The sequence below is a fragment of the Salvelinus namaycush genome, chromosome 35 (assembly GCF_016432855.1).
Source record: "Salvelinus namaycush isolate Seneca chromosome 35, SaNama_1.0, whole genome shotgun sequence".
NCBI classification, from domain to species: Eukaryota; Metazoa; Chordata; class Actinopteri; order Salmoniformes; family Salmonidae; genus Salvelinus; species Salvelinus namaycush.
Genome location: NC_052341.1, coordinates 21,619,664 through 21,645,739, shown reverse-complemented (window position 1 = coordinate 21,645,739; position 26,076 = coordinate 21,619,664). Strand labels below are relative to the sequence as shown.

At 42.3% G+C, this 26,076-nt stretch overlaps 2 protein-coding genes across 5 annotated transcripts in view; both read right to left on the bottom strand.

Annotated features, from left to right (window-relative positions):
* Positions 1-5,982, bottom strand: part of LOC120029458 (C-Jun-amino-terminal kinase-interacting protein 4-like) — a 52,236-nt gene extending 46,254 nt beyond the window's left edge. For 2 of the 3 annotated variants that reach the window (XM_038974676.1, XM_038974677.1), the window contains exon 1: positions 5,368-5,980. In XM_038974676.1, coding sequence (XP_038830604.1) covers positions 5,368-5,667 — 300 coding nt within the window. In that variant the 5' untranslated portion in view covers positions 5,668-5,980. Of the gene's footprint in view, positions 1-5,367 lie in introns of all 3 variants that reach the window. The other variant, XM_038974678.1, reaches the window with a different exon arrangement.
* A 1,828-nt stretch (positions 5,983-7,810) lies between these two features.
* On the bottom strand, positions 7,811-24,032 carry daglb (diacylglycerol lipase, beta). 2 transcript variants are annotated; one of them, XM_038975013.1, is made up of 15 exons: positions 23,304-24,032; positions 22,688-22,839; positions 22,277-22,451; positions 11,764-12,031; positions 11,547-11,669; positions 11,321-11,448; positions 10,991-11,117; positions 10,797-10,880; positions 10,638-10,715; positions 10,449-10,529; positions 10,240-10,367; positions 10,055-10,123; positions 9,503-9,575; positions 9,144-9,388; positions 7,811-8,968 (listed from the first exon to the last, which is right to left on the bottom strand). In XM_038975013.1, exons 1-15 carry the CDS (start codon positions 23,396-23,398, stop codon positions 8,773-8,775), a joined length of 2,022 nt encoding a protein of 673 aa, XP_038830941.1. In that variant the 5' UTR covers positions 23,399-24,032; the 3' UTR covers positions 7,811-8,772. The 2 variants fall into 2 exon arrangements, with proteins under 2 accessions (XP_038830941.1, XP_038830942.1); XM_038975014.1 differs by lacking the exon at positions 10,638-10,715.
* Positions 24,033-26,076: the final 2,044 nt, after the last annotated feature.

The window sequence follows — 26,076 nt, the reverse complement described above, 5'->3', positions numbered from 1 at the left end:
AATCAATGACATGCTTTTAGGCTTTCAAATTGCTCCTGATAAATGCTGTGTGATAACAGATACCTGGCACAAGAAACAGGGGCTTTTTGGTTAGAGCCTGACTGACATTGGCAGGAATGACACGACTCTCTGACGTCGCCTTCTAAGTTCTGACATCACCCTGTGACATTATCATTATGAACCGTGACCCTATGATGTCAGGGGTCAGGGGGAATGGGTGGGAGGAGCATCCTGGCCGCAGAGAGGGACTCACTAAGTCTTGTTTTCCCAGCAATTTCCTGCCTGGCCCTGCCCTCTTCCTGTCTTTAGTGTAGAGTCACAGTCCGTCTAGGAAGAGTTACACTGGACTTACTAGGACTGTTTGTGTCTGGCAGTTGAGTCACAACAGCATTTAATGGGTTGTCCCAAGAAGTACTTGGGGCGTCTGTCTGCAGTGGTATTTACTGGCTGAGAACCATATTGTCTTTACTTATAGTCTAGTAGGCAGGTGTTTGGGTTTTTACAGCCATGAGCATGTGGATTGGATAGTTTTCTAGAGCCTAATGACCAACATGACTGATGTCATTGAGTTAGCCAGGCGTGTGTAAAGCCAATTAAGCATAGTGTTTTTCAACCTCATGGTAAACACCTAGGCCTAACACTGGTGAAGAATCTAACACAGGACAACTGGTTTCTCAACTCTTTTGAACTGTAGAGTGTAGAAAATCATTGTACCATCTAAACCGCTGTGAAATATATTTTCCAGAATCAAAAATCTAGTATTTTCAGCTGTTTGAAGCTGGTGTACACAAAAAAAAAAAAAAAAAAAAAAAAAACTTAATAACGGGAAGCATAGAAAGTGCATATAGAACAGATCAACCGCTTCTTGTACTTGTTTTCAATGAGAATGACAGATCTATAACACATTTCTATGTGAATTTTGTCAGGTCGTCTAAAAAGTTACATATATATTGCAGCTTTAACTACTTATGAAGCTTTATGACCAGACTCTGAGCTCGTCTTTCCACACTCCACTGAACTGCAGCTCTGAGGAGAAAGTCAAGCCTGGGCAGTGCAAAGCAAATTACTTCAGGGAGACACAAACACGTTAATCAGTCCCCACCCAGCCCCACCCTAGTTTTCAAATCATGACATGTCGAATCAAAACTAGGCCTTGTACTCAATGTACTACATAAGCTCTCATTCTGGTGGCAAGGAAAGCAGTTAGCGCTAGCAATGCCCTTTGACAGGACAAAGTGAAGGATCAGACAGATTTGTAACATTACCACTGTGACCTTCAATTGTTGTCTAAGTGGTGTTATAATGTCCTAGTTAACACTAATCCATTATTATTTTTAATGCACACCTCGCTGATGTAAAGGAAGTTGAAAGGGCAGAGCACCTGACACACACAAGCCATAACCAACACTACAACAGAGGTCTCCTAAACCGTGTTCATGTACAGTACTGTCTGGCAGGCTGAGAGAAAGCTAAACATGGCTAAATTACAGCTTAAAAACACAGATGCAGGACAAGCCTACAGCACTGCTACTGCTAACAAAGGATCACTTGACCTGTTAACCCATCTTTAGGAGAGGATAGGAGCTTTCACTTTGGCAGTTATGGGAATAAAGAGATTAACGACATGGGGGGGGGGGGGACAAATCACAACAGCACTAGAACAGTGTGATGAGACAGAGAGACAGACATGCAGATAGCCTAGTGCAGCCAAACTCAACGGGCGGAAAGCGGGTCAATACGGACCAGACAACACATTTTGTTAAATTTTTTAAAAAAGTATATAAATTATTTTTGGACAGCTTTATAAAAAAAAAATTGAAAATCAACCGGGCGCTGCGGCCTCGCTAACTCAGCAACCTCTCTCTCTCTCTCGAAGCAACGCCCACATTTACTAGTGCCACGTCTAATCCAAACATGTGGTTATATGCAAATACAAGAGGCCACTTCTTACCCAATCACATCAATCCAAATATCCTCTGCAGAAGCTTGGGACAAGCAAGCAGAAAGAAACAGAAAGATTTGACTGAGTCCGCAGCCCTCATGAAAAGTGCCAATGTTAAGCGCCATTATGACAGCAGGCATAGTAATTTCGATCAAACGTATCCCCTGAACACGGAAGTGAAAACAAACAAGATTAACCAACTCCAATATGAGAGGTCCACCAAAGTCCTTGTCAATTTCCTGACAGTCCAACAACGTGCAATGAGTGTTTACTGAGGATAGCTTGGGTTTTGGGAAAACATTTTCAGACGCAGAGATGGTAAAATAATATTTGTGAAGGTGCTGACATCTTGCTTGAAGGTAAACAAAAAGATGAGCTCTGGGAAAAGATCAAACAGATCCCACTGTCAGATTCCACAGCAATGAGGAGAAGTGAAATACTAGCTGAATATTTAACTTCACAACGTTCAGGCCATTCAGAAATTCAGCATGCATTTCATTAGCTGTGGACAAACAGATAACACTGACAAACAAACACTGACAATAACCAGCTTCTGGTGTTTGTCAGATTTTATAACAAAACAGAGAAGGAATTCTGTGAGGAGCTGTTGGGCTTAACAAATCTAGAAGCACACACATGGGGAGAGGATATCCATGATGCCATCAAAGGGATGCCGACAAAAAGGTGGATAGATCTGAAGTCAGTGGTCCCATCACCACAGATGGAGCTCCAGCCATGATAGGAAGAGGGAGGGGACTGGTTGCACGTTTGAAAGAGGACCACCCTGACCTGACATCATAACACTGCATTATCCATCAATCTGTCCTGTGTGCCAGTCTGGGAAAAGAGTATTCTGAAGTCATGACAACGATGATGAAACTGATCAACTTTTTGAGAGCTACAGCATCCCAACCAAACTGCCTGATACGAGGCATTCTGAGAGGCCAATGCCAGTTGATGACTTACTACTGCACAACAATATCAAATGGCTCAGCAAAGGCAGGGTTTTGGAATGCTTTTGGGCCATTAGGGAGGGAATCAAAGCTTTCTTATCAGAGCAAAAGAGTGACAAGGCAACTCAGTTTTTGGAAGATCAGAAGACGAAAACAGTTGCATTTTTGACAGACATTACATCACACCTTAATCAACTGAATGTTAAGCTGCAGGAACGGGATAACACCGTGTGTGATATGATAACAGCAGTCCGGACTTTCCAGAAGGAATTTGAGCTTTTCAAGAATGATCTCTAGGGAACATTTGTCCACTTCCCAATCTTCTCGTATAAATGCAGGGAGACAAAGACGTTACCAACCATGTTGATTTCATCCAGAAGCTGATGGATAACTTCAAGGCTCGCTTTGATGACATCACTGTTGGACGAGAGCTGCTGCTGCTCATCCCCAGAACCCTTTATTGGTCACAAATGTGACAAAGTTGTCAGAAGAAACAAAAACAGATCTTCAGATGGGTAGATGCTGCATCACTGCAAAAGGGAGTTGATTGAGTTGCAAGAAAATGTGTCTTTGAAGGAGTAGGCTGGTGATTGTGACCCTGTCACTTTCTGGGAAATGATGGTGCCTGCAGCCGATGTCCCTGTTCTCAAGAAACTGGCACTATACATCCTGACCATGTTTGGCTCCACATACAGCTGTGAATCAGCCTTCCCCACAATTGTTTTAATTTAACTAGGCAAGTTAGTTAAGAACAAATTCTTATTTACAATGACGGCCTACCCCGGCCAAGCCCTAACGACGCTGGGCCAATTGTGCGCTGCCCTATGGGACTCCCAATCACCGCCGGTTGTGATACAGCCTGGAATCAAACCAGGGTCTGTAGGGACACCTCTAGCACTGAGATGCAGGGCCTTAGACCGCTGTGCCTAACTTTTTGAACTTTATTCAAAACAAATACCGCACCAGGCTCACCAATGAACACCTGCACCAGTGTCTCAGAGTTGCTTTCACACCATTTGTGGCAAAGTTCAAAGTATTGGCAGGAGACAAAGTGTAATTTCTCTCATTGATGCAAGGGCAAGGCTCAGTGACACATGAATATTGCATGGCCCACAGTGACATTTTGTGCATTCAGATTATTATTTTCGGTTGAACTCTCCTTTGTTCTCCAGAAAACATGCACTTTATTTAATTTATATATTTTTTTATTCAACGGCCATGTGCAATGGTTCACAGTGAACTTTTTGCATAGACAATTATGCATCCGCCTTTATTCTTCAGCAATGTTGCACATGTTTACATTCAAAATAAAGTTGTAATAAATTCAAATTCTTAGTCTCATTTAATGTACATTTTATATAACAACATGTTCGCTAAATCGTAGACGACTACGTTTGTTACTACGTCGTAACACAGCGCCATTAACGGATGAAATTCATCCGGACTTTTGCCACCTAGGAAATGTCACTGGACCTTCTCAAATAGTAGTTGAGTATCCCTGGCCTAGTGGGTGAAAGGCAGGGGGATGGGGGAGAAAGAGAGGGGGGAGCGAGAGAGAACGAAAGAGAGGGACAGAAAGAGAGTAGTCTCATTGTCTGGAGTGACTGCAGTGTGTGGTGGCAGAACAAACAAACAGGAGAGAGAGAGAAAAGAGACAAGGTGGCGCTCAAACTTCCAATGACACTACTGTTTTGGATTTGGACGTTATGGCCAAATCTCATTTGGCAACTGCTCTTATGGTCGATCTGACTCTACCAAGTCAACCAGAAATGTTTTTAGCCAGAAAGCTGTACGGCTAGGTTCAAACTATCTAGAGCAGTGACCTAAAGGGACCCACCACTGGGTCCTGACCCATCATCTGAGAAACACTGACAGGTTTGGAATATACTGTCAGCGTAATTCCCTTTGGGTGTAGCTCCATGTGTATGCTGACTAGTGCATGGCTGCAAGAGTTTGCATCCAGTTTGGACCGCGGGCATGAAATTAAGCAAATTAGTCTACAAAAAGAAATATGCATACAAAACCACCCATGAAGCAAATTACTTTAGTGTCACCAGCCACAATATTAGCAACAGTGTCAAATGAGTAATATGTAACCTTGTCATCAGCTGTTGCAACCAGATGACATATCCTGCTAGCTTCAGAATGCTATAGCTTTATAAGATTAGCCTGTGCAGCTTACCAACATTGACTTTCGGGGTTTAAAGCTAGCAGCAATCTAGTCCATACATAACTGTTTGCAAGTTCTCACAGGCAATAGGCCCTGCTATGTACAAATTAAACTCATGGGAATAGTAGCTACAGTATTGGGTACAGTCTGTGCTTGTTGTTGAACATTACTTGCGCTTGAACTGTCAAAGCTATCTTGAGTGGCCTAGCAGTAGCAAGCAGTTTTTCGATCAGTTTCGTGGTCTGTCTGCGAAAGTTGTCTTTCTCTCCCCCTTTCTTTGACAGTCGAAGACTCAAACCCACCTCTTCTGCAGATTTTCTGAGCGATTTCTCCCGTTCATACTGGGTAACAAGTTGTTCGTTGTCTTCTTTTAGGAGCTCCAACTCAACTTCGTGCTCCTGGTTCTCCGCGAACACCGCGTCCAAGTTCTCCAACACCGCGACGACGAGCGGCATGAGTTCTTTCACAACGTCCTCGTCGTACTGACCGATCAACCGTTCAAACTCCCGGTAAATGGAGCTCGCCAGACCAGACACCCGTTCGGACATCATCGCCGAACTACCAGAGTCGTCCTGGTAGAGAACTCCATCGTCCAACTCCATGTTCTTGCCTCCTTTTCTTCTCGCAAACTAAGGTTAGCAGGTTAGCCGAGGAAAAAGCTACTTGAGAAAGCCTGCCAGCAGCAACCTGCCTTATCCTTATTTGTGAAGCGAGACCAAATAGTGTCCCTTAAATATAGCTAACTGAGCTACCGTTAGCTACCTTTTTTAACGAGAAAAGGAAACGACGTTAAACAAGTTGCAGTCCCTTTCTCCTATGGAAGGTTGACTTATAAGGGGGTTAAATAGAAAAGTCTCTACTTGGCTCCGGGTTTCTAGTTAGTTCTCCTCCCGACTTCCCAACAGATGAGCTTCTGTGTTCTTGTTGACGACTGGCCCGTCACGCTGACGTCACATGCTATAAGAGGGCTGGGAGGGATCTAGGGAAGAAAATGTACCGGTAATCCGTTTGAAGTGTTTTTCATTCAATAGCACTGTCCACATCAATATTGTTAACTCTAATTTGCCAACTTTATTCAATGTGCCTCATCACTGTACTGTTGCTTTATTAACTCAACAGGTAGTCTCTAAAAATTGCTTGGGGACTTTGCAAATGTTTCGTAAATAATGTACACTACCGATCAAAAGTTTTAGGACACCTACTCATTCAAGGGTTTTCCTTTATTTTTTTTACAATTTTCTACATTGTAGAATAATAGTGAATACATTTAAACTATGAAATTACACATATGGAATCATGTAGTAGCCAAAAGTGTTCAACAAATCAAAATATATTTTATATTTGAGATTCTTCAAAGAGCCACCCTTTGCCTTGATGACAGCTTTGCACACTCTTGGCATTCTTAACCAGCTTCATGAGGTAGTCACCTGGAACGTATTTCAATTAACAGGTGTGCCTTCTTAATAAAAGTTAATTTGTGGAATTTCTTTCCTTCTTAAAGCGTTTGAGCCAATCAGTTGTGTTGTGACAAGGTGGGGGGTGGGTATACAGAAGATAGAGCTATTTGGTAAAAGACCAAGTCCATATTATGGCAAGAACAACTCAAATAAGCAACGAGAAACGACAGTCCATCATAACTTTAAGACATGAAGATCAGTCAATAAGGAGAATTAAGAACTTTGAATGTTTCTTCAAGTGCAGTTGCAAAAACCATCAAGCGCAATGATGAAACTGGCTCTGATGAGGACCGCCACAGGAATGGAAGACCCAGAGTTACCTCTGCCGCAGAAGATAAGTTCATTAGTTACCAGCCTCAGAAATCACCACCCAAATAAATGCTTCACAGAGTTCAAGTAACAGACGCATCTAAACATAAACTGTTCAGAGGAGACTGTGTGAATCAGGCCTTCATGGTCGGTGTGTTGCAAAGAAACCACTACTAAAGGACACCAATAAGAAGATACTTGCTTGGACCAAGAAACACGACCAATGGACATTAGACCGGTGGAAATTTGTCCTTTGGTCTGATGAGTCCAAATTTGCGATTTTTGGTTCTAACCGCCGTGTCTTTGTGAGACACGGTGTGGGTGAAGATGATCTCCGCATGTGTATTTCCCACCGTAAAGCATGGCGGAGGTGTTATGGTGTGGGGGTGCTTTGCTGGTGATACTGTCAGCATGGCTACCACAGCATTCTGCAGCGATACGCCATCCCATTTGGTTTGGGCTTAGTGGGACTATCATTTGTTTTTCAACAGGACATTGATCCAACACACCTCCAGGCTGTGTAAGGGCTATTTGACCAATGAGAGTGATGGTGTGCTGCATCAGATGACCTGGCCTCCACAATCCCCTGACCTCAACCAAATTGAGACGGTTTGGAATGAGTTGGACCGCAGAGTGAAGGAAAAGCAGCCAGCAAGTGCTCAGCATGTGGGAACTCCTTCAAGACTGTTGGAAAAGCATTCCAGGTGAAGCTGGTTGAGAGAATGCCAAGAGTGTGCAAAGCTGTCATCAAGGCAAAGGGTGGCTCTTTGAAGAATCTCAAATATAAAATATTTTGATTTGTTTAACACTTTTTGGTTACAACATGATTCCATGTGTTATTTCATAGTTGTCTTCACTATTATTCTACAATGTAGAAAATAGTAAAAAAATAAAGAAAAACCCTTGAATGAGTAGGTGTGTACAAACTTTTGACTGGTAGTGTAAGTAAACCAGCCTCCAAATACACAAATAACTGCAGTGACTATTGACAAGTTTATTTGTATGATGAGTCTCATCACAAATACAGGATTCAAGACGTAAACCATTACTTTGACTTTCGTTTTTTCAATGTTTAATTACCTTATAAAGTATGTATATGGCATGTTAACAGAACATGTGTCATGAAACTGGAGTCATTTAGGCTACCTGATATCACCTAGAAGTTGTTTTCATGCCAATTAACTCATTTGTTTACATATATGGGGCAAAACAAACTGGTCAAGCATTGGTGAGACTTGTTGATCTGCGATGCATAGGCCAATAAGGCCCTGATTTTTGAGTAGGTAGAAATGTCCCCTTAACACTGATACAAGGTCAGATATTGCTCTTCACCCACCCTAAGGAGTGGGGGGGGGTGGGGGGGGGGTAATCTGATCTTAGATCTGTGGTCCAGGACAACTTCTACCTCAAGCAATTTCAAAGTCTTAGACATTCAACACAAGACAAAGCACAGTTACATAATCAAAAAATAATCTCAAAACCAGCAGCCAAAAAAAACAACTAAAGAAAATAAAATCTGAATGTACACTTTTGAAATTACAGTAACACTGCAATGCTATCTAAGTATGTGCACAGAGCACAATGGATGATAAGGACACAATGACAGTTCATGGAATTATTCAAAAGATAGCAATAACCAATGAAATGGCAACAAATGTTTACTACATAAATAATCAAATAACAACCCCCTTTCCAAAGGCCTAATGAGAAAGACAGTCCTGCACAGTCCTTTAATCGAGGAGTCCAATTGTCTTGTCCCTTAGTCTTCGCTGTTGAGTATCCTGGTCATGGAGTAGGGACAAAACAGGGACAGAAACTGGGGGGGGGGAATTGAGACGGGGTGGGAAGAGATGAAACTGGAACCAAAGGACTGGGGACAGCCTTGCAACAGACAGTCAGGCTCGCCCTGTCCAGGTGTGTGTATGTGTGTAGCAGTGTGACTCAGATGACGTTGAGGTGGCTGTTGCTAAGCGACGAGGGGCAGAGGTTGAAGGGCCTGTCCTGTGTCATACTGTGGAGAGATCGGAGTACAGCATCAGGCATGTGGTCGGCGATCATCCTAGGACTGATGAGAACACTCCGGAACGCTGTCTCACTGGACCACTCCGCCCGGTAACGCACCTGGGAAAAACAGGACCTGGAGAAGCGATGAAGGAGGGAAGGAAGGGAAAGAAAAAGTGGAAAACAAAAACTTTGGTCAATGACAAAGGCAGACATGGGTGTAATGTATTTTGTGTGTGTGTGTGTGTGTGTGTGTGTGTGTGTGTGTGTGTGTGTGTGTGTGTGTGTGTGTGTGTGTGCGCCATACACACCTCCGTGATGGGCCGTCCTCTGTAATGTGCAGTATACGTCCCGGTAAATAAAGTGGCAGGTGGGCGCAGTGTACCGGAGAGTCCTCGGAAGCCAGGCTGTGATAGGATGAGGAGCCACGAATCAGTGTCTCCTCCCCCAGGAGCGGCTGGCTTAGTTCCTCCTCCCTTCTGTCCATCTCAGTAGGGAAGTCATCAGGATCTCCCCCAAACAACTCATACCAACAGCCCTGGAGTAGGATACGGTACTGAGGTAGAGGGGGAGAAAGAGAAGTCATCAGGGTCCCTCTCCAAAGTTAGGATTCTGCCCAACTTATTTGATTCATAAACTCAATTTTGGATTAGAATTTTAATGTTCTCACCTTGGGCTTATTGCAATTAGAAACCATTTTTAATATTCTCCTTTTCAAGTCCTCCATGTTGGGATAACTCAACCTGAGAGATGGAAGTGGAGGAGAGAAAGGAAAAATGAATGAAATCTGTGCTTTCAACAAAACACAGAACAAGCACTTGAACTCCAACTCAGAGAGGAGAGCGAGAGGGAGAGAGAAAAGAGTGAGAGGGCGGGAGAGTTGCTCTCATTTTCTATGTGCCTGTAATAAGGGGGCAGATCCTAAATATAGCGTCTCCATCGTTCAGAGTCAGGAATAGCCTCTACACCACAGCACTTTCACATTCAGACTCAGAAACCAGGACTTTCCACTTGAGTTGACACACTGACACATGAATATAACAAGAGTTTCCGAATCCCTATCCTGGTCCACTGTGTGTACTAGTATAATAATGTGTAATAGTGAGAAACTCATTAATAGAACACAGTTTGTTTCAGGGGAACCTTTTGTCTGAGATAAACATGGGAGTACAGAGCACATGACAGGAGGAGGGGGGCATCTCAGTCTAAAGTGGCTCCTCACCTTGGCACCAAGTCCTTGCCCAACACCACAGACACCACAAAGTCTTTGGAATATTCCGCCAGGGCTTTACTGCAGAGGGAGCACAAAGGGAAATTAATTTGAATAATACTAAGTACATTACACAAACTTAAATCCTCACTTGATGTAATGCTAGGCATTAATTATTTGAATGTGTGTGTTGGTACCTCATAAGTCCCCCTGGTGGAGAGAAAGCATAACACTGTAGGGTGGGGAAGGAGCTACGTAATAGAATGGCCAGGAGAGAGGCTGTACCCCCTCCAAGACTGTGGCCTGTGATGACTAGCTTGTACTCCTGAAAACACACACACAGTTAGGGCTTCTAAGGTTACAAGAAATGTACTTTTTCGGAGAGAGGACAGGTAAGGAGACTTACAGGTGCGATGGTGAAAGCCTGGTTTAGAATGCCATCGTTGAGGAGCTTCTTATAGATGTAGCCGGCTGCCTGAGACATGCCCTGTGAAACACAGAGGTTACAGCTCCTATCTACAAATAAATAATGCTCTGATAGAAATTCATAGAAATGTAAATTCAATAGATGAAGTAATGTGACTATTCTATCCACCTTGTGAGCATAGCATGTTCCTGACACTCCCTCTACTGGGAGGTTCTCACAGTCTGCAGACAGGTCAGTCAGCAAATCCTACACAGAAATGTACATGAGTGAGTGCGAGAGACAGAGCAATAGATAGATAGGTGGAACGGAGTGATGGAGGAGTCTCACCCGGAGTGACAGTGTTCCTCTGATAGCCACCAATACTGCCTCTCTCTTATGGTCCAGAGCCACAAAGAATGGAATTTCATAGATCTGGAACACACAGGGTTACATTTCATCAGTAGAGAATTCAGTACTGGCCAAAGGTAGCAAACTAATTTGGGAATAGGATCTCACTTGAGATATGCCCTGAGTCGAAGTACCTGGTTGTGAAAGCTAACGTAGATGAAGTCTCTGTACTGTAGGCCGGTGCTGTGGAGGATGGAGGAGAAATGGCAGCCCATGTTGTCTCCTCCGACAATGTCATACTCAGCAGACTGGGTCTTACAGCTGAAACACACAGTAGACGGGCATATAAGTATTTACAGTGCCTATGTAGGTATGCTTGTGTTTTTGTTTATGTAGTTATTTAATACACTGGTGTCTACTCCTCTAGATATTGCTGTTAACAAATAGAGGCCAAATTAGTTTCACTCCCCAGCTCAAAAATCGAGAAGGATGAGCACGTTAAATTAGAGGTGTAACAGTCTTACCAGTTCCCACTGAGTTTGCAGGCTCCAGTGAGTGGGTTGGAGTAGACATACATGGGCCAGCCATACGCTGCTATAGCAAATTGCATACAGTGGGCTGCCTTCTCCAGCTCTGCCTCAAGATCCTCCGCCTGCAGAGCACACACACAAATAGTAATTGATTAATTTAATGACTCACTGATTATTTTTGGACGGATTGACAGACTTATTGACTGACTCCAGTACTTACGATAGGTGATGAGGGGCTGTGAGGCAGGACTTCGTCTGGATCCCTACACTGCTCCTTCTTATCCTGCTCCTGATGTAGCAGAGCCAGACCCACTGCGATGTCACTGGGAACCAGGTCTGTATCCTAACACAATGAAAACATGATTAGTTAAAAAAAAACTTTAGTCTCACACTGACCGACAAGATGTACACAGACACACCCTGTTTCCCTTACTCACCGAGAAGAATCCGCTGACTAGCTGAGCTATGCTGGAGAAGGCAGCTCTGTGGCTCTCATCCTGAGGCAGGCAGCAGCAGAGGAGCCTCAGCCTGCTCTCCCACACCCTGACAGCCACGGAGCGGGCGGTGGACAGGAGCTGGGAGCCCTCACTGCTCTCCAGGTCCCTTACCCCTAGCTGCTCCTGGGACGGAGGCCCAGGATGGCGGCTGCCCAGCGGGTCGAACACAAACAGCACTCCCACCCCTGTGGACAGCAGCAGGATCCAACTGCCAGGGAGGGAGATGAATGTTTCACACAATGTAAACTGCCAATGTACTGTATATTCAGGTAGGATGTAGGCCTATATGGGCGATTCCTCAGGAAACTAGAACAAAACAGGACCGTGATGTTTTGGATTTTCACAAAATGTAATCTATAGAAGGGTCCTTTGGAGGAAGGATTGTTGACATACACTGAGTGTTCTTTCCATGACAAAGACTGACCAGGTGAATCCAGGTGAAAGCAGTGCTTGTAGTCCATGCCCGGACGAATTCAGACTGTTCTGGAGGGCAAAAGGCCGTGCAACTAAATATTAGGAAGTGTATTAGAGCGGCGCACAATTGGCTCAGCGTCGTCCGGTCTAGATTAAAGTTTGGCCGGGGTAGGCCGTCATTCTAAAATAAGAATTTGTTCTTAACTGACTTGCCTAATTAAATAAAGGTTAAATAAAAAAAATATTTAGAGAAGTCAAATTAATGGGCTGCTGCACAGTCACTATGGGAGCTCTTTCTAGAGCGCCAGGTTAAGTTGTGCATAAAATACTCGTTTAACCATTTAGAGATTTTAAAAAGTAAGAAATCTGTGATTATTGAACAAATCTGTGAGTTTTCATTTGAATTATCTTGCCATATCTAATTAATGTATACAACACTACTTTCCATGATGTGTTACTATACTGAACAAAAATTAGAAACCCAACCATTTCAAATATTTTACTGTGTTACAGTTCATATAAGGAAATCAGTCAAGTGAAATAAAATCATTATGTCCTAATCTATGGATTGAACATGACTGGGAATACAGACATGCATCCGTTGGCCACAGATAACAGATAAGGTAGGGGCGTGGATCAGAAAACCAGTCAGTATCTGGTGTGACCACCATTTGCCTTATTTATCTCCTTCACATAGAGTTTATCAGGCTGTTGATTGTGGCCTGTGGAATGTTGTTCCACTCCTCTTCAATGGCTGTGAGAAGTTGCTGGATATTTGTGGAAACTCGAACACGCCAATCCAGAGCATCCCAAACATGCTCAATGAGTGACATGTCTGGTGAGTATGCAGGCCACGGAAGAACAGACTTTTTCAGCTTCCAGGAAGTGTGTACAGATTCTTCCGACATGGGGCCCGTGCATTATCATGCTGAAACATGAGGTGATGGCGGCGCATGAATGGCACGACAATGGGTCTCGTCACGGTATCACTGTGCATTCAAATTGCCATCGATAAAATGCAATTGTGTTCGTTGTACATAGCTTAAGCCTGCCCACACCATAACCCCATCGCCACCATGGGTCACTCTGTTCACAACCTTGACATCAGCAAAGTGCTCGCCCCCACACGACACAATACATGTGGTCTGCGGTTGTGAGGTCGGTTGGACGTACTGCCAAATTCTCAAAAACAACATTGGAGGCAGTTTATGGTAGAGAAACGAACATTACACTCCTGCAGTCAGCATGCCAATTGCACGATCAATCAAAACTGGAGACATTGTGGCATTGTGTTGTGTGACAAAACTGCACATTTTAAAGTGATCTTTTATTGTCCCCAGCAGTAGGTGCACCTGTGTAATGTTCATGCTGTTTAATCAGCTCATTGATATGCCACACCTGTCAGGTGGATGGATAATCTTGGCAAAGGAGAAATGCTCACTAACAGGGATGTAAACAAATGTGTGCACAATATTTGAGAGAAATACACTTTTTGTTTGTATGGAAAATGTCAGGGATATTTTAATTCAGCTCATGAAACATGGGACCAACACTTTACATGATGTGTTTGTATTTTGTTTCAGTGTACACAAGCTGACGTTTGGACCACATCGAATTGGGGCGAATTACACATCCCTTTTACCTCAGATTGGTGATGTTAGTGTAAAAGTTTATAGTCAACATGGTGACACCAGATCGATTGCTTAAAACAGATCAATATCTTTGGTTTTGTACTGTTGATTTTGTCATATGCACTGGGGGTCGCAGGATATAGAACGCAGATATCAATTTATTTCTCAAATGGCACGAATAACTCAGGGCGGTCTCTTTATAAAAGCTGCTGGTCACACACACCAATAAACAAATGTAACAGTCCAACTATCCCTTAAATAACAGCCAACCGTTGTCACTGTTGATATACTATGGCGGGTCGTGATTCGTTGAATTTAACAGAAGTGGTTTGTTCCCTTTTCAGTGATGGCAGCCTCCCGAAATCAACATCCTCCATTCCAAAATATAAATACAAATTCTAATTTAACCAAACATGTATAGGTTACTCCGTGTGGCCTTTGAATAGTGTTAGTTTAAACAGCGCTACACCAAACGATTGCCTGATTTCAGAGTGATATCGATGGAAGTGATTCACTTTTTTTTTTTTTTTTTAAGTGTAACACCAAAAATTATCCTCTAACCAGTGATGTACAAATTATTCCCAGATTCTGTGTGTGTTTTTCAGCTGTGTTAGTTAACAGGACGTGCAACCTCATATCCCCCCTCTCGCACAATTGATTTCAAAGTGATAATGGATAGGATTAATTGACAAAACAGTGTTGCGTTTCCCTTTCTGTTTTGGTGACCCCGTATCCAGAGGTGGAATTTATTTATTTAACTAGGCAAGTCAGTTAAGAACAAATTCTTATTTACAATGACGGCCTAGGAACAGTGGGTTAAACTGTCTTTTTTAAGAGCAGAACGACAGATTTTAACCGTGTCAGCTCGGGGATTCAATCTAGCAACCTTTCGGTTACTGGCCCAACGCTCTAACCAAAAGCGGAAAGAGTACCCAATTGTCATATTTAAGTAAAAGTAATGATAGCTTAATAAAAAATTACTCAAGTAAAAGTGAAAGTCACCCAGTAAAATACTACTTCAGTAAAAGTCTGAAAGTATTTAGTTTTAAATATACTTAAGTACCAAAAGTAAATGTAAATGCTAAAATATACTTAAGTATTGAAAGTAAAAGTATAAATAACTTCCAATTCCCTATATTAAGCAGACCTGACAGCACCATGTTCTTATTTTTTTATGTACGGAGAGCTAGGGGCACAACACAATTTACAAATGAAGCATTTGTGTTCAGTGAGTCCACCAGATCAGAGGCAGTGTTCAGATCAGTAGTGTTCTCTTGATAAGGGTGTAAATTGGACCATTTTCCTGTCATGCTAGCCATTCAAAATGTAATGAGTACTTTTGGGTGTCAGGGAAAATTTATGGAGTAAAAGGTTTATTATTTTCTTTAGGAATGTAGTGAAGTAAAAGTTGTCAAAAATATAAATAGTAAAGTACAGATACCCCAAAAAAACTACTTAAGTAGTACTTTAAAGTATTTTTACACCACTGCCCGTATCAAAATGCAACATTTCAAAATGTAACTGACTGTTCTGCAGGTTGTCCTCTAACTAGTGATGTATTTTTTCTTATTATTTTTTTCGTTGTGGTAGTTTCAACAGCGCATCCCCCCTAATTGATGAGTGATTTTCGCCATTTGTCAAAACAAAATGATTGTGTCCAGTTGATATGGTGCTCGTTAGAAATAAATACAAGTAATATGATTACATGTGTAGATAAAATACTTTAGGTTTTCAATATAGTACAAACTCTTTCTGAATATCGTTTATTGATTTGGACACAAACTGTGTTTTGACATTGGGCTATTATCAATATGTCTTGTTAACAGGAAGCAGCGAAAGCATCATTTTCAACTTAAGTTTTAGGTATATAAATAAAACTTTCAACATACATTTCCAATGGTATTGTACTTAATCTGGTAAAAACTGCTGAATGAGTAAAAACGTCCTTGATGATATACCATAAAAATCACCAAAACAGGTTTGCCCTGCCTAAAATATGACGTTTGTATCTTAAAGCATAATTGAGAAATAATTCATTTAATTTACCCAGGCCTCCTTTAAGACAGCATAATGTTTCATCTGTATGTGCTACAAAGCAAAAATGTGTGTCATGAAGCTTTACCGCTTGCTCTGTAATATGAGTAGTATTTTGATTGATAAAAAAATGAATATTGAAGAATATAAACATGAATATTCAAAATATACCATTCTTAGATTGTCACATTTTAAAATATATTGTTTAACATAACATACTCTACAGGCATATCAAAGTTCCAGAGTGGGATCTCTACTAGATGTAGAGTTATGATCCAATTTATAAGCGTTACCATAGCGAATTTTTAAATGGATTCAAATTGGTCGCCCTCTGCTGGTGTTTTTGTTTTTTTTAAGTAAAAAAACCAAAAAAACTTAGGAGGTGGATCAGCTTTAATATTGCGGATAGATTGTTGCTTCCATCAATGTAATTGTCTGCATCAATTCCAATCCCCCATATATTTTGGGGGTAAATATATACACTACCGTACACTTAGAAATGTCCTTGTTTTTGAAAGAACATCAAATTAAATCAGAAATACAGTGTAGACATTGTTAATGTTGTAAATGACTATTGTAGCTGGAAACGGCTGATTACTAATGGAATATCTACATAGGTGTACAGAGGCCCATTATCAGCAACCATCACTCCTGTGTTCCAATGGCACGTTGAGTTAGCTAATCCAAGTTGATCATTTTAAAAGGCTAATTGATAATTAGAAAACCCTTTTGCAATTATGTTAGCGCAGCTGAAAACTGTGGTCCTGATTAAAGAAGCAATAAAACTGGCCTTCTTTAGACTAGTTGAGTAACTGGAGCGTCAGCATTTCTGGGTTTGATTACAGGCTCAAAATGTCCAGAAACAAAGAACTTTCTTCTGAAACTCGTCAGTCTATTCTTGTTCTGAGAAACGAAGGCTATTCCATGCGAGAAAAAACTGAAGATCTAGTACAACGCTGTGTACTACTCCCTTCACAGAACAGCGCAAACTGGCTCTAACCAGAATAGAAAGAGTGGGAGGCCCCGATGCACAACTGAGCAAGAGGACAAGTACATTAGTGTCTAGTTTGAGAAACAGACACCTCACAAGTCCTCAACTGGAAGCTTCATTAAATTGTACCCGCAAAACACCAGACTCCATTTTGCTCCTGCCTTCCTATAGGCAGAGACTCAAACAGGATGTACCCGGGATAAGGACTATTCAACGCTGGTCTGACCAATCGGAATCCACGCTTCAAGATTGTTTTGATCACGCGGACTGGGACATGTAGGACAGGTAGCCTCAGAGAATAATATCGACGTATACGCCGATTCGGTGGGTGAGTTGATAAGGAAGTGCACAGGAGATGTTGTACCCACTGACTATTACAACCTACCCTAACCAGAAATCGTGGATAGATGACGGCATACGCGCAAAATTGAAAGCGCGAACCACCGCATTTAACCATGGAAAGGTGACTGGGCAAATACAAAACAGTGTAGTTATTCCCTCCGCAAGGCAATCAAACAAGCGAAATGTCAGTATAGAGGCAAAGTGGAGTCGCAATTCAACAGCTCAGACACAAGACGTATGTGGCAAGGTCTACAGACAATCACGGACTACAAAAAGAAAACCAGCCACGTCACGGACACCGACGTCTTGCTTCCAAACAAACTAAGCACCTTCTTTGCCCGCTTTGAGGATAATATAGTGCCACCGACGCAGCCCGCTACCAAAGACTGTGGGCTCTCCTATTCTGTAGCCGATGTGAGTAAGACATTTAAACGTGTTAAGCCTCGCAAGGCTGCCCCCAGGTGGTGAAGGTAGGAAACATCTCCACTTCGCTGATCCTCAACACTGGGGCCCCCACAAGGGTGCATTCTCAGCCCCCTCCTGTACTTCCTGTTTACCCATGACTGCGTGGCAATGCACGCCTCCAACTCAATCATCAAGTTTGCAGACGACACTACAGTGGTAGGCTTGATTACCAACAACGACGAGAGAGCCTTCAGGGAGGAGGTGAGGGCCCTCGGAGTGTGGTGTCAGGAAAACAACCTCTCACTCAAAGTCAACAAAACAAAGGAGATGATCATGGACTTCAGGAAACAGCAGAGGGAGCAGCCCCTTATCCACATCAACGGGACAGTAGTGGAGAAGGTGAAAAGTTAAGTTCCTCGGCGTACACACCACAGACAAACTGAAATGGTCCACCCACACAGACAGTGTGGTGAAGAAGGCGCAACAGCTGGGCATGCACCCTTGTGGGGCCCCAGTGTTGAGGATCAGCAAAGTGGAGATGTTGTTTCCTAGCGTCATAGGGCGGCGCACAGGGTTTGGCCGGGGTAGGCCGTCATTATAAATGAGAATTTGTTCTTAACTAACTTGCCTAGTTAAAGGTTAAATCATTATTTTATTTTTTTAAATAATTCAACCTCAGGAGGCTGAAGAAATTTGGCTTGTCACCTAGAACCCTCAAACTTCTACAGATGCACAATTGAGAGCATCCTGTCAGGCTGTATCACCGCCTGGTACGGCAACTGCAATGACCACAACCGCAAGGCTCTCCAGAGGGTGGTGCGGTCTGCAGAACGCATCACCGGGAGCAAATTACCTGCCCTCCAGGACACCTACAGCACCCAACGTCACAGGAAGGCTAAAAAGATCATTAAGGACAACAACCCTGCCTGTTAACCCCGCTCCAGAAGGCGAGGTCAGTACAGGTGCATCAAAGTGGGGACCGAGAGACTGAAAAAAAGCTTCTATCTCAAGGCCATCAGACTGTTAAACAGCAACCACTAACACAGAGGCTGCTGCCTACATACAGACTTGAAATCATTGACCACTTTAAAAACATTTACATACAGTTGAAGTCAGAAGTTTACATACACCTTAACCAAATACATTTAAACTCAGTTTTTCACAATTCCTGACATTTAATCCTAGTAAGAATTCCCTGTCTTAGGTCAGTTAGGATCACCACTTTATTTTAAGGATGTGAAATGTCAGAATAATAAGAGAGAATAATTTATTTAAGCTTTTATTTCTTTCATCACATTCCCAGTGGGTCAGAAGTTCACATACACTCAATTAGTATTTGGTAGCATTGCCTTTAAATTGTTTAACTTGGGTCAAACATTTTGGGTAGCCTTCCACAAGCTTCCCACAATAAGTTGGGTGAATTTTGGCCCATTCCTCCTGACAGAGCTGGTGTAACCCAGTCAGGTTTGTAGGCTGCCTTGCTCGCACATGCTTTTTCAGTTCTGCCCATAAATTTTCCATGGTATTGAGGTCAGGGCTTTGTGATGGCCACTCCAATACCTTGACTTTGTTATCCTTAAGCCATTTTGCCACAACTTTGGAAGTATGCTTGGGGTCATTGTCCATTTGGAAGACCAATTTGCGACCAAGCTTTAACTTCCTGACTGATGTCTTGAGAAGTTGCTTAAATAAATCCACATAATTTTCCTTCCTCAAAGGGGGAAGTGCACCAGTTACTCCTGCAGCAAAGCACCCCCACAACATGATGCTGCCACCCCCGTGCTTCACGGTTGGGATGGTGTTCTTTGGCTTGCAAGCCTCCCCCTTTTTCCTCCAAACATAACGATGGTAATTTTGGCCAAACAGTTCTATTTTTGTTTCATCAGACCAGAGGACATTTCTCCAAAAAGTACGATCTTTGTCCCCATGTGCAGTTGCAAACCGTAGTCTGGCTTTTTATGGCGGTTTTGGAGCAGTGGCTTCTTCCTTGCTGAGCGGCCTTTCACGATATGTCGATATAGGACTCGTTTTACTGTGGATATAGATACTTTTGTACCTGTTTCCTCCAGCATTTTCACAAGGGCCTTTGCTGTTGTTGAATTTGCACATTTCGCACCAAAGTACATTCATCTCTAGGAGACAGAACACGTCTCCTTCCTGAGCGGTATGACGATTGCGTGGTACCATGGAGTTTATACTTGCGTACTACTGTTTGTACAGATGAACGTGGTACCTTCAGGCGTTTGGAAATTGCTCCCAAGGATGAGCCAGACTTGGAGGTCTACTATTTTTTTCCTGAGGTCTTGGCTGATTTCTTTTGATTTTCCCATGTCAAGCAAAGAGGCACTGAGTTTGAAGGTAGGCCTTGAAATACATCCACAGTTACACCTCCAATTAACTCAAATGACGTCAATTAGCCTATCAGAAGCTTCTAAAGCCATGACATTTTCTGGAATTTTCGAAGCTGTTTAAAGGCACAGTCAACTTAGTGTATGTAAACTTCTGACCCACTGGAATTGTGATACAGTGAATTATAAGTGAAATAATCTGTCTGTAAACAATTGTTGGAAAAATTACTTGTGTCATGCACAAAGTAGATGTCCTAACCGACTTGCCAAAACTATAGTTTGTTGACAAGAAATTTGTGGAGTGGTTGAAAAACTAGTTTTAATGACTCCAACCTAGGTGTATGTAAACTTCCGACTTCAATTGTATCTTGCATTACTCATCTCATATGTATATACTGTATTTTATACCATCTACTGCATCTTGCCTATGCTGCTCGGTCATTGCTCATCCATACATTTATAAACTCAGCAAAAAAAGAAACATCCTGTGTCAACTGCTTTTATTTTCAGCAAACTTAACATGTGTAAATATTTGTATGAACATAAGATTCAACAACTGAGACAAACTGAACAAGTTCCACAGACATGTGACTAACAGAAATTGAATAATGTGTCCCTGGACAAGGGGGGGGGAGGGTGTCAAAATCAAAAGTAAGACAGTTTCTGGTTTCCGGCCACCCGCTGCATTTAGTACTGCAGTGCATCTCCTCCTCATGGACTGCACCAAATTTGCCAGTTCTTGCTGTGAGATGTTACCCCACTCTTCCACCAACATTTCTGGGGGGAATGGCCCTAGCCCTCAACCTCCGATCCAACAGGTCCCAGACGTGCTCAATGGGATTGAGATCCGGCTCTTTGCTGGCCATGGCAGAACACTGACATTCCTGTCTTGCAGGAAATCACGCACAGAACGAACAGTATGGCTGGTGGCATTGTCATGCTGGAGGGTCATGTCAGGATGAGCCTGCAGGAAGGGTACCACATGAGGGAGGAGGATGTCTTCCCTGTAACGCACAGCATTGAGATTACCTGCAATGACAACAAGCTCAGTCCGAGGATGCTATGACACACCGCCCCAGACCATGACGGATCCTCCCCCTTTAAAAATCGATCCCGCTCCAGAGTACAGGCCTCGGTGTAACGCACATTACAATAAACGCAAATACGACGATCAACATTGGTGAGACGAACCCGCGACTCGTCAGTGAAGAGCACTTTTGCCAGTCCTGTCTGGTCCAGTGACGGTGGGTTTGTGCCCATAGGCGATGCTGTTGCCGGTGATGTCTGGTGAGGACCTGCCTTACAACAGGCCTACCAAGCCCTCAGTCCAGCCTCTCTCAGCCTATTGCGGACAGTCTGAATTGCCCTGGCTATATCTGCAGTCCTCATGCCTCCTTGCAGCATGCCTAAGGCACGTTCACGCAGATGAGCAGGGACCCTGGGCATCTTTCTTTTGGTGTTTTTCAGAGTCGGTAGAAAGGCCTCTTTAGTGTCCTAAGTTTTCATAACTATGACCTTAATTGCCTTAAAGCTGTTAGTGTCTTAACGACCGTTCCACAGGTGCATGTTCATTAATTGTTTATGGTTCATTGAACAAGCATGGGAAACAGTGTTAAAAACCCTTTACAATGAAGATCTGTGAAGTTATTTGGATTTTTACGAATTATCTTTGAAAAACAGGGTCCTGAAAATGGGGCGTTTTTTTTTTGCTGAGTTGATGTATATATTCTTATTCCATTCCTTAGATTTGTGTGTATTAGGTAGTTGTTGTGGAATTGTTAGATTACTTGTTAGATATTGCTTCACTGTTGGAACTAGAAGCACAAGCATTTCGCAACACTCGCAATAACATCTGCTGTGTGTTGGTGACCAATGAAAATATGATTTGATACATGTAAAAGGAGGGCTGTGATTGCCTACTATACAAATGTCTCTGTATAAAATGGGCCATAAAAATTTGCAGAAATCGCACTTTGATATGCTCGTAGAGTATATTATGTTCAACAATATGAAATATGTTCCTAATCAAAAATGGTATATTATCAATATTTATGTTTAGATTTTTCAATATCCATATATTAATGTAAGGACATTGTTATTGAAATCAAAATATTACTCATAATACAGAGAAAGTGGTAAAGCTTCATATGACACCAATTTTCATTTGTAGCACATACAGATGAAACATTATGGAGTCAAAAAAGGTCCCTTCTATGGATTAAATTTCATGAAAATCCCCAAAATCATACCACAGTATACGTACAGGACAAAACATTCTTCCCACCCACCTGGCGACCACTGCAGCAATGACGGCCCCCACCTCAGCAGGCTCACAGCCCCGGCTGTCATCAGACACCCAGATCGCACCCAGGATGGCCCAGATCAGCTCAGGGACATACAGCATCGCCCGCACATACACCAGCACCGGGATGGAGCGTCGCGGGCCCGGGTTTGTGATGGTCCCTGGGGAAACAGAGACAATCAGAGATGTTGACAATGTAAAACTCTGAGTCATGGTGAAGAGGAGGATTATGTCATGATAACCAGACCTATTTATTGCACTGAATATATTACTATAAGTGGTAAACAAAAAAAAATACTAAAATATATCACACCAATTCTAAACCCAATGTATAATACAGTAAATTAATGTAAATTCCTTTCATCACGTCATAACAGTAAAAGTGTGCAAGATTCACCTTGAGCGCTGACGTAGACGATGGCACATAAAGACAGGATGATGAAAGCCAACAGGACCAGTAAAACCACCAGGTAGCTGTGTAGAACTCTCCCACCAGAACAGTCAAACTTCCCCTTATGGAGAGTGTACAGAGCCAGCGTCCCGATCCACCTGTAGGGCAGTGAAGAGATACAGCATGATTGATTCTATTTTTTTTTTAGATCATTAAAACACATCAAAGCAATACCTGGGGTGTAATCATTAGTCCAAACACTTACAAAACAGAACAAGAGTTTCTATTGGACAAATTCCGTTGGGACCCTCCCGTTTCTCTCCTTTTGCTTAACGTTTTGCAACATATCCGGCATAATGAATACACCCCAATAGAGGTCAGTGCAGCAACCTTTACCAGGTTGTGGGTTGGGCACAGCAGGGAGGATAACGTTGTGTATTTCATGCTTGTATAATAAATAAAAGTGAAATACAAACAATGAGAGAATACTGAGTGTGGGATCTATGTAGCTACGACTACGTTTACAGCTGTCATTTACTGCACGTGGTATAATATAACAACAGCTATGCATCATCCCTCCCTTTGCTTTGAATATCGTTCCATTAATGTTGAGCTCACTTACCATAGAACCCTGACGAACAGCTCAAAAGAGCCGGAGAAGACCAGATCGTCGCTTGCGATGCCCCATCGCCGACCAAACGCTATCATTCCAGGCATGACAAATAGCTACACTACAATCAGTCAGTAACGAGAGAAATAACCTTACCTATCTAGCTAACTTGACAACGTTCTGATTTGTTATCTTTCGGAGAAGCAATACTGCTTTTTTAAGATGGCCATTTCGCAACACCTTCGATCGTGAAATTACTGTTATTGACGTAAAAGGGAAGGTAGTTACTTTGTTGCCATTTGCTTTCGTCGAATGTAGGCTAACGCGCTTTGCTAGCTATTAGATAGAACCTCTTGGCTAGTTAGCATGTCCCCTCAATAAGAGCCCGTGTATAACTAAATGACCGCACACTTGTTCACAATCTAATTGTAATGTCACAGATTTGTACAAATAAAAAAATAAACAATTATTTATTTTGCTTCGTTGAATTCGATTTGCTACGTTAGCTAGCAAGGAGTGGGCTGACGATACCATTGCTATTGCGCACCATCTTCACCGGTCATTTTATTCCTGAAAGCCATCGTCAACAACATGGGTTTACATATTTATCTGACGAAAATAAAAACTCCCCAATATAATGAATATAGGTAGCAGGCTGCCAGTACAGTACAGAAGCAAACAAAGCTGCTCGAAGTGTTTTGTTTTCTTCTAGTGATTGTGTCTATTTAAAAAAAACCTGTCGAACGATGTGCTGTGAAAATAAAGTTCCGCTTCTCGTTTCGTTATCAGTTGCTTCCACTGTTTTGTGGTCTAGGCCAAGACAATTCAAAAAATACTTGATTGTAACATTAATATTGTTTTAATTATTAAAAAGCCCTAATAATATAGAATCAGATCATTGAATATGTTGATTAATCCCATGAACATCTGTATGTGGAAAAATTCCAATCTGTTTTTTCGCCTGCAATACACCAGCACCAAGATGGAGCGCTGGGCCCGGATTATTGATGGATGGTCCCTGAGGAAACGAAGACAATCAGAGATGAGTTACATGTTGACGATGTAAAACTCTTTAAATACATGGTGAAGAAGAGGGTTGTTATTATGTTATGATAACCAGACCTTTTTAATCGCACTGAATATATTACTATGAGTAGGGGCGCAACTTTAACTGGGAACATGTCCCCCCCACATTCTGAAATTGCATTTTTGTCCCCACCCAGTTGTATAATTTGAATGTGATACAAAACGAGGCAACGATGTGCTGTAGGACCATGCGGACGCCTCCGAGCGGTCAGGTAGGCTGTTTGGAGTGTTTATCCGATTTAATAAAAATATATAATAATGTATGCCCCCCCCCCACCCCACTTCTAAAACCAAAGTTGCACCCCTGACTATGAGTGGTAAACAACAAAATGTGGTAAATGATTTTAGAGCCATTGCAGATGCCAAACAGTTCTCTGTCCTTGTACTCTTGTCTTTAAGTGCTGTATTCGACACTGTTGACCATGATGTCCTTCTGGGCAGATTGGAGAGGTGGGTTGGCCTCTCCAGTCCAGTTCTAAATTGTTTTAGGAACTATTTAACCAGTTGAGATTTTGTCAACCTTGGTGAACACAACTCAAACAAAATGCATATCACAGGTGGCGTTACACAAGGTTCGATTTTTGGTCCGGTACTGTTCAGTTTATATATGTTACCCCTTGGCAGCGTTATCAGAAAGCACAGCATTGATTTTCACTGCTACGCAGACGATACACAACTTTACATTTCTGTGTCACCAGAGGATTTTATCTCCACGTATAAATAAGACTGTATTAGTGATTTAAATACTTGGATTGCTCACAACTTCCTCCAGCTAAATCAAGACAAGATAAAAGGTACTTAATTGTTGGAGCCTATGCACAGGGAGAGAATCTGTGTGACTTTGACTGAGCAGAACTGCATTTCCACACGCAGGAAATTTATAAAAGCAGAGATTTTTGTTTGCCTAAAGAAATACTTACATGTCAAGACTCAGAAATGACTGCACACTTAAATACGCCACGTTCACACACTGATGTCTTTTCTCCCTCTCACACCAATTAACCAGTTTGGTCTCCAAAATCCATTTGCTCTCTCAACTACTTACTCTAATTTTATAATAGGGGGAAATTCTAGCCAAAGAACATTGCCTGTAGCAGTCTACTATAACACAATTGGTTAGGTTTTTGGACCAATTACAGCTTCACTGCTCTCTAACCAGATTTTTTACCAGAGAGATGAAAGAGTACGGTGAAAGGTGAACAATGGCTGACAATAAAGAAGTCAGCCTAAGATGGATAGTTTTTCAGTAGAGAAACTAGCTAACCAACTAGCTAGCTAATCAACTATGATTTCGACATTAAAATAGGTAGTTATTTGAACTTCTGCTATTAAAGCCGCTATTGATGGGGCAATATAGGTTAACGGCAGCTCACTAGAAAGCTAACGTTAGCTAGCTAACTAAGCTAACTAACTAACCACAGAGTTTTTGTACTGTCTTTGAAACTAACTTTAGCTAGTTTGCTAATGTTTAACCAAAGCCAATGTGTTTTTGTTTTCTATACTATCTCTGGTTTAACTAAGAACATTGTAGTGAAGTCAAGGATGCCAGGGTTTAGTAAAGGAGGAGGACTTTGAAGACCAGCATGACTGAGTGGCAGAAAAGGGTGAGAACAGACAGGAAAGGGAGGTCAGTGATTGTCTATGACTAGGGTGGTTGGAGTCTTGACAATGTTTAGGGCCTTCCTCTGACACCGCCTGG

Bases quoted from the DNA above. Each gene is read 5' to 3' on its own strand.
- daglb (XM_038975013.1), bottom strand. From the start codon at position 23,398: ATGCCTGGAATGATAGCGTTTGGTCGGCGATGGGGCATCGCAAGCGAC. The intron at 22,452-22,687 runs GTGAATCTTGCA...CTGTTTCCCCAG, and splicing joins CGTCTACGTCAGCGCTCAAG to GGACCATCACAAACCCGGGC. The intron at 11,670-11,763 runs GTGAGTAAGGGA...TCATTGTGTTAG, and splicing joins TAGTCAGCGGATTCTTCTCG to GATACAGACCTGGTTCCCAG.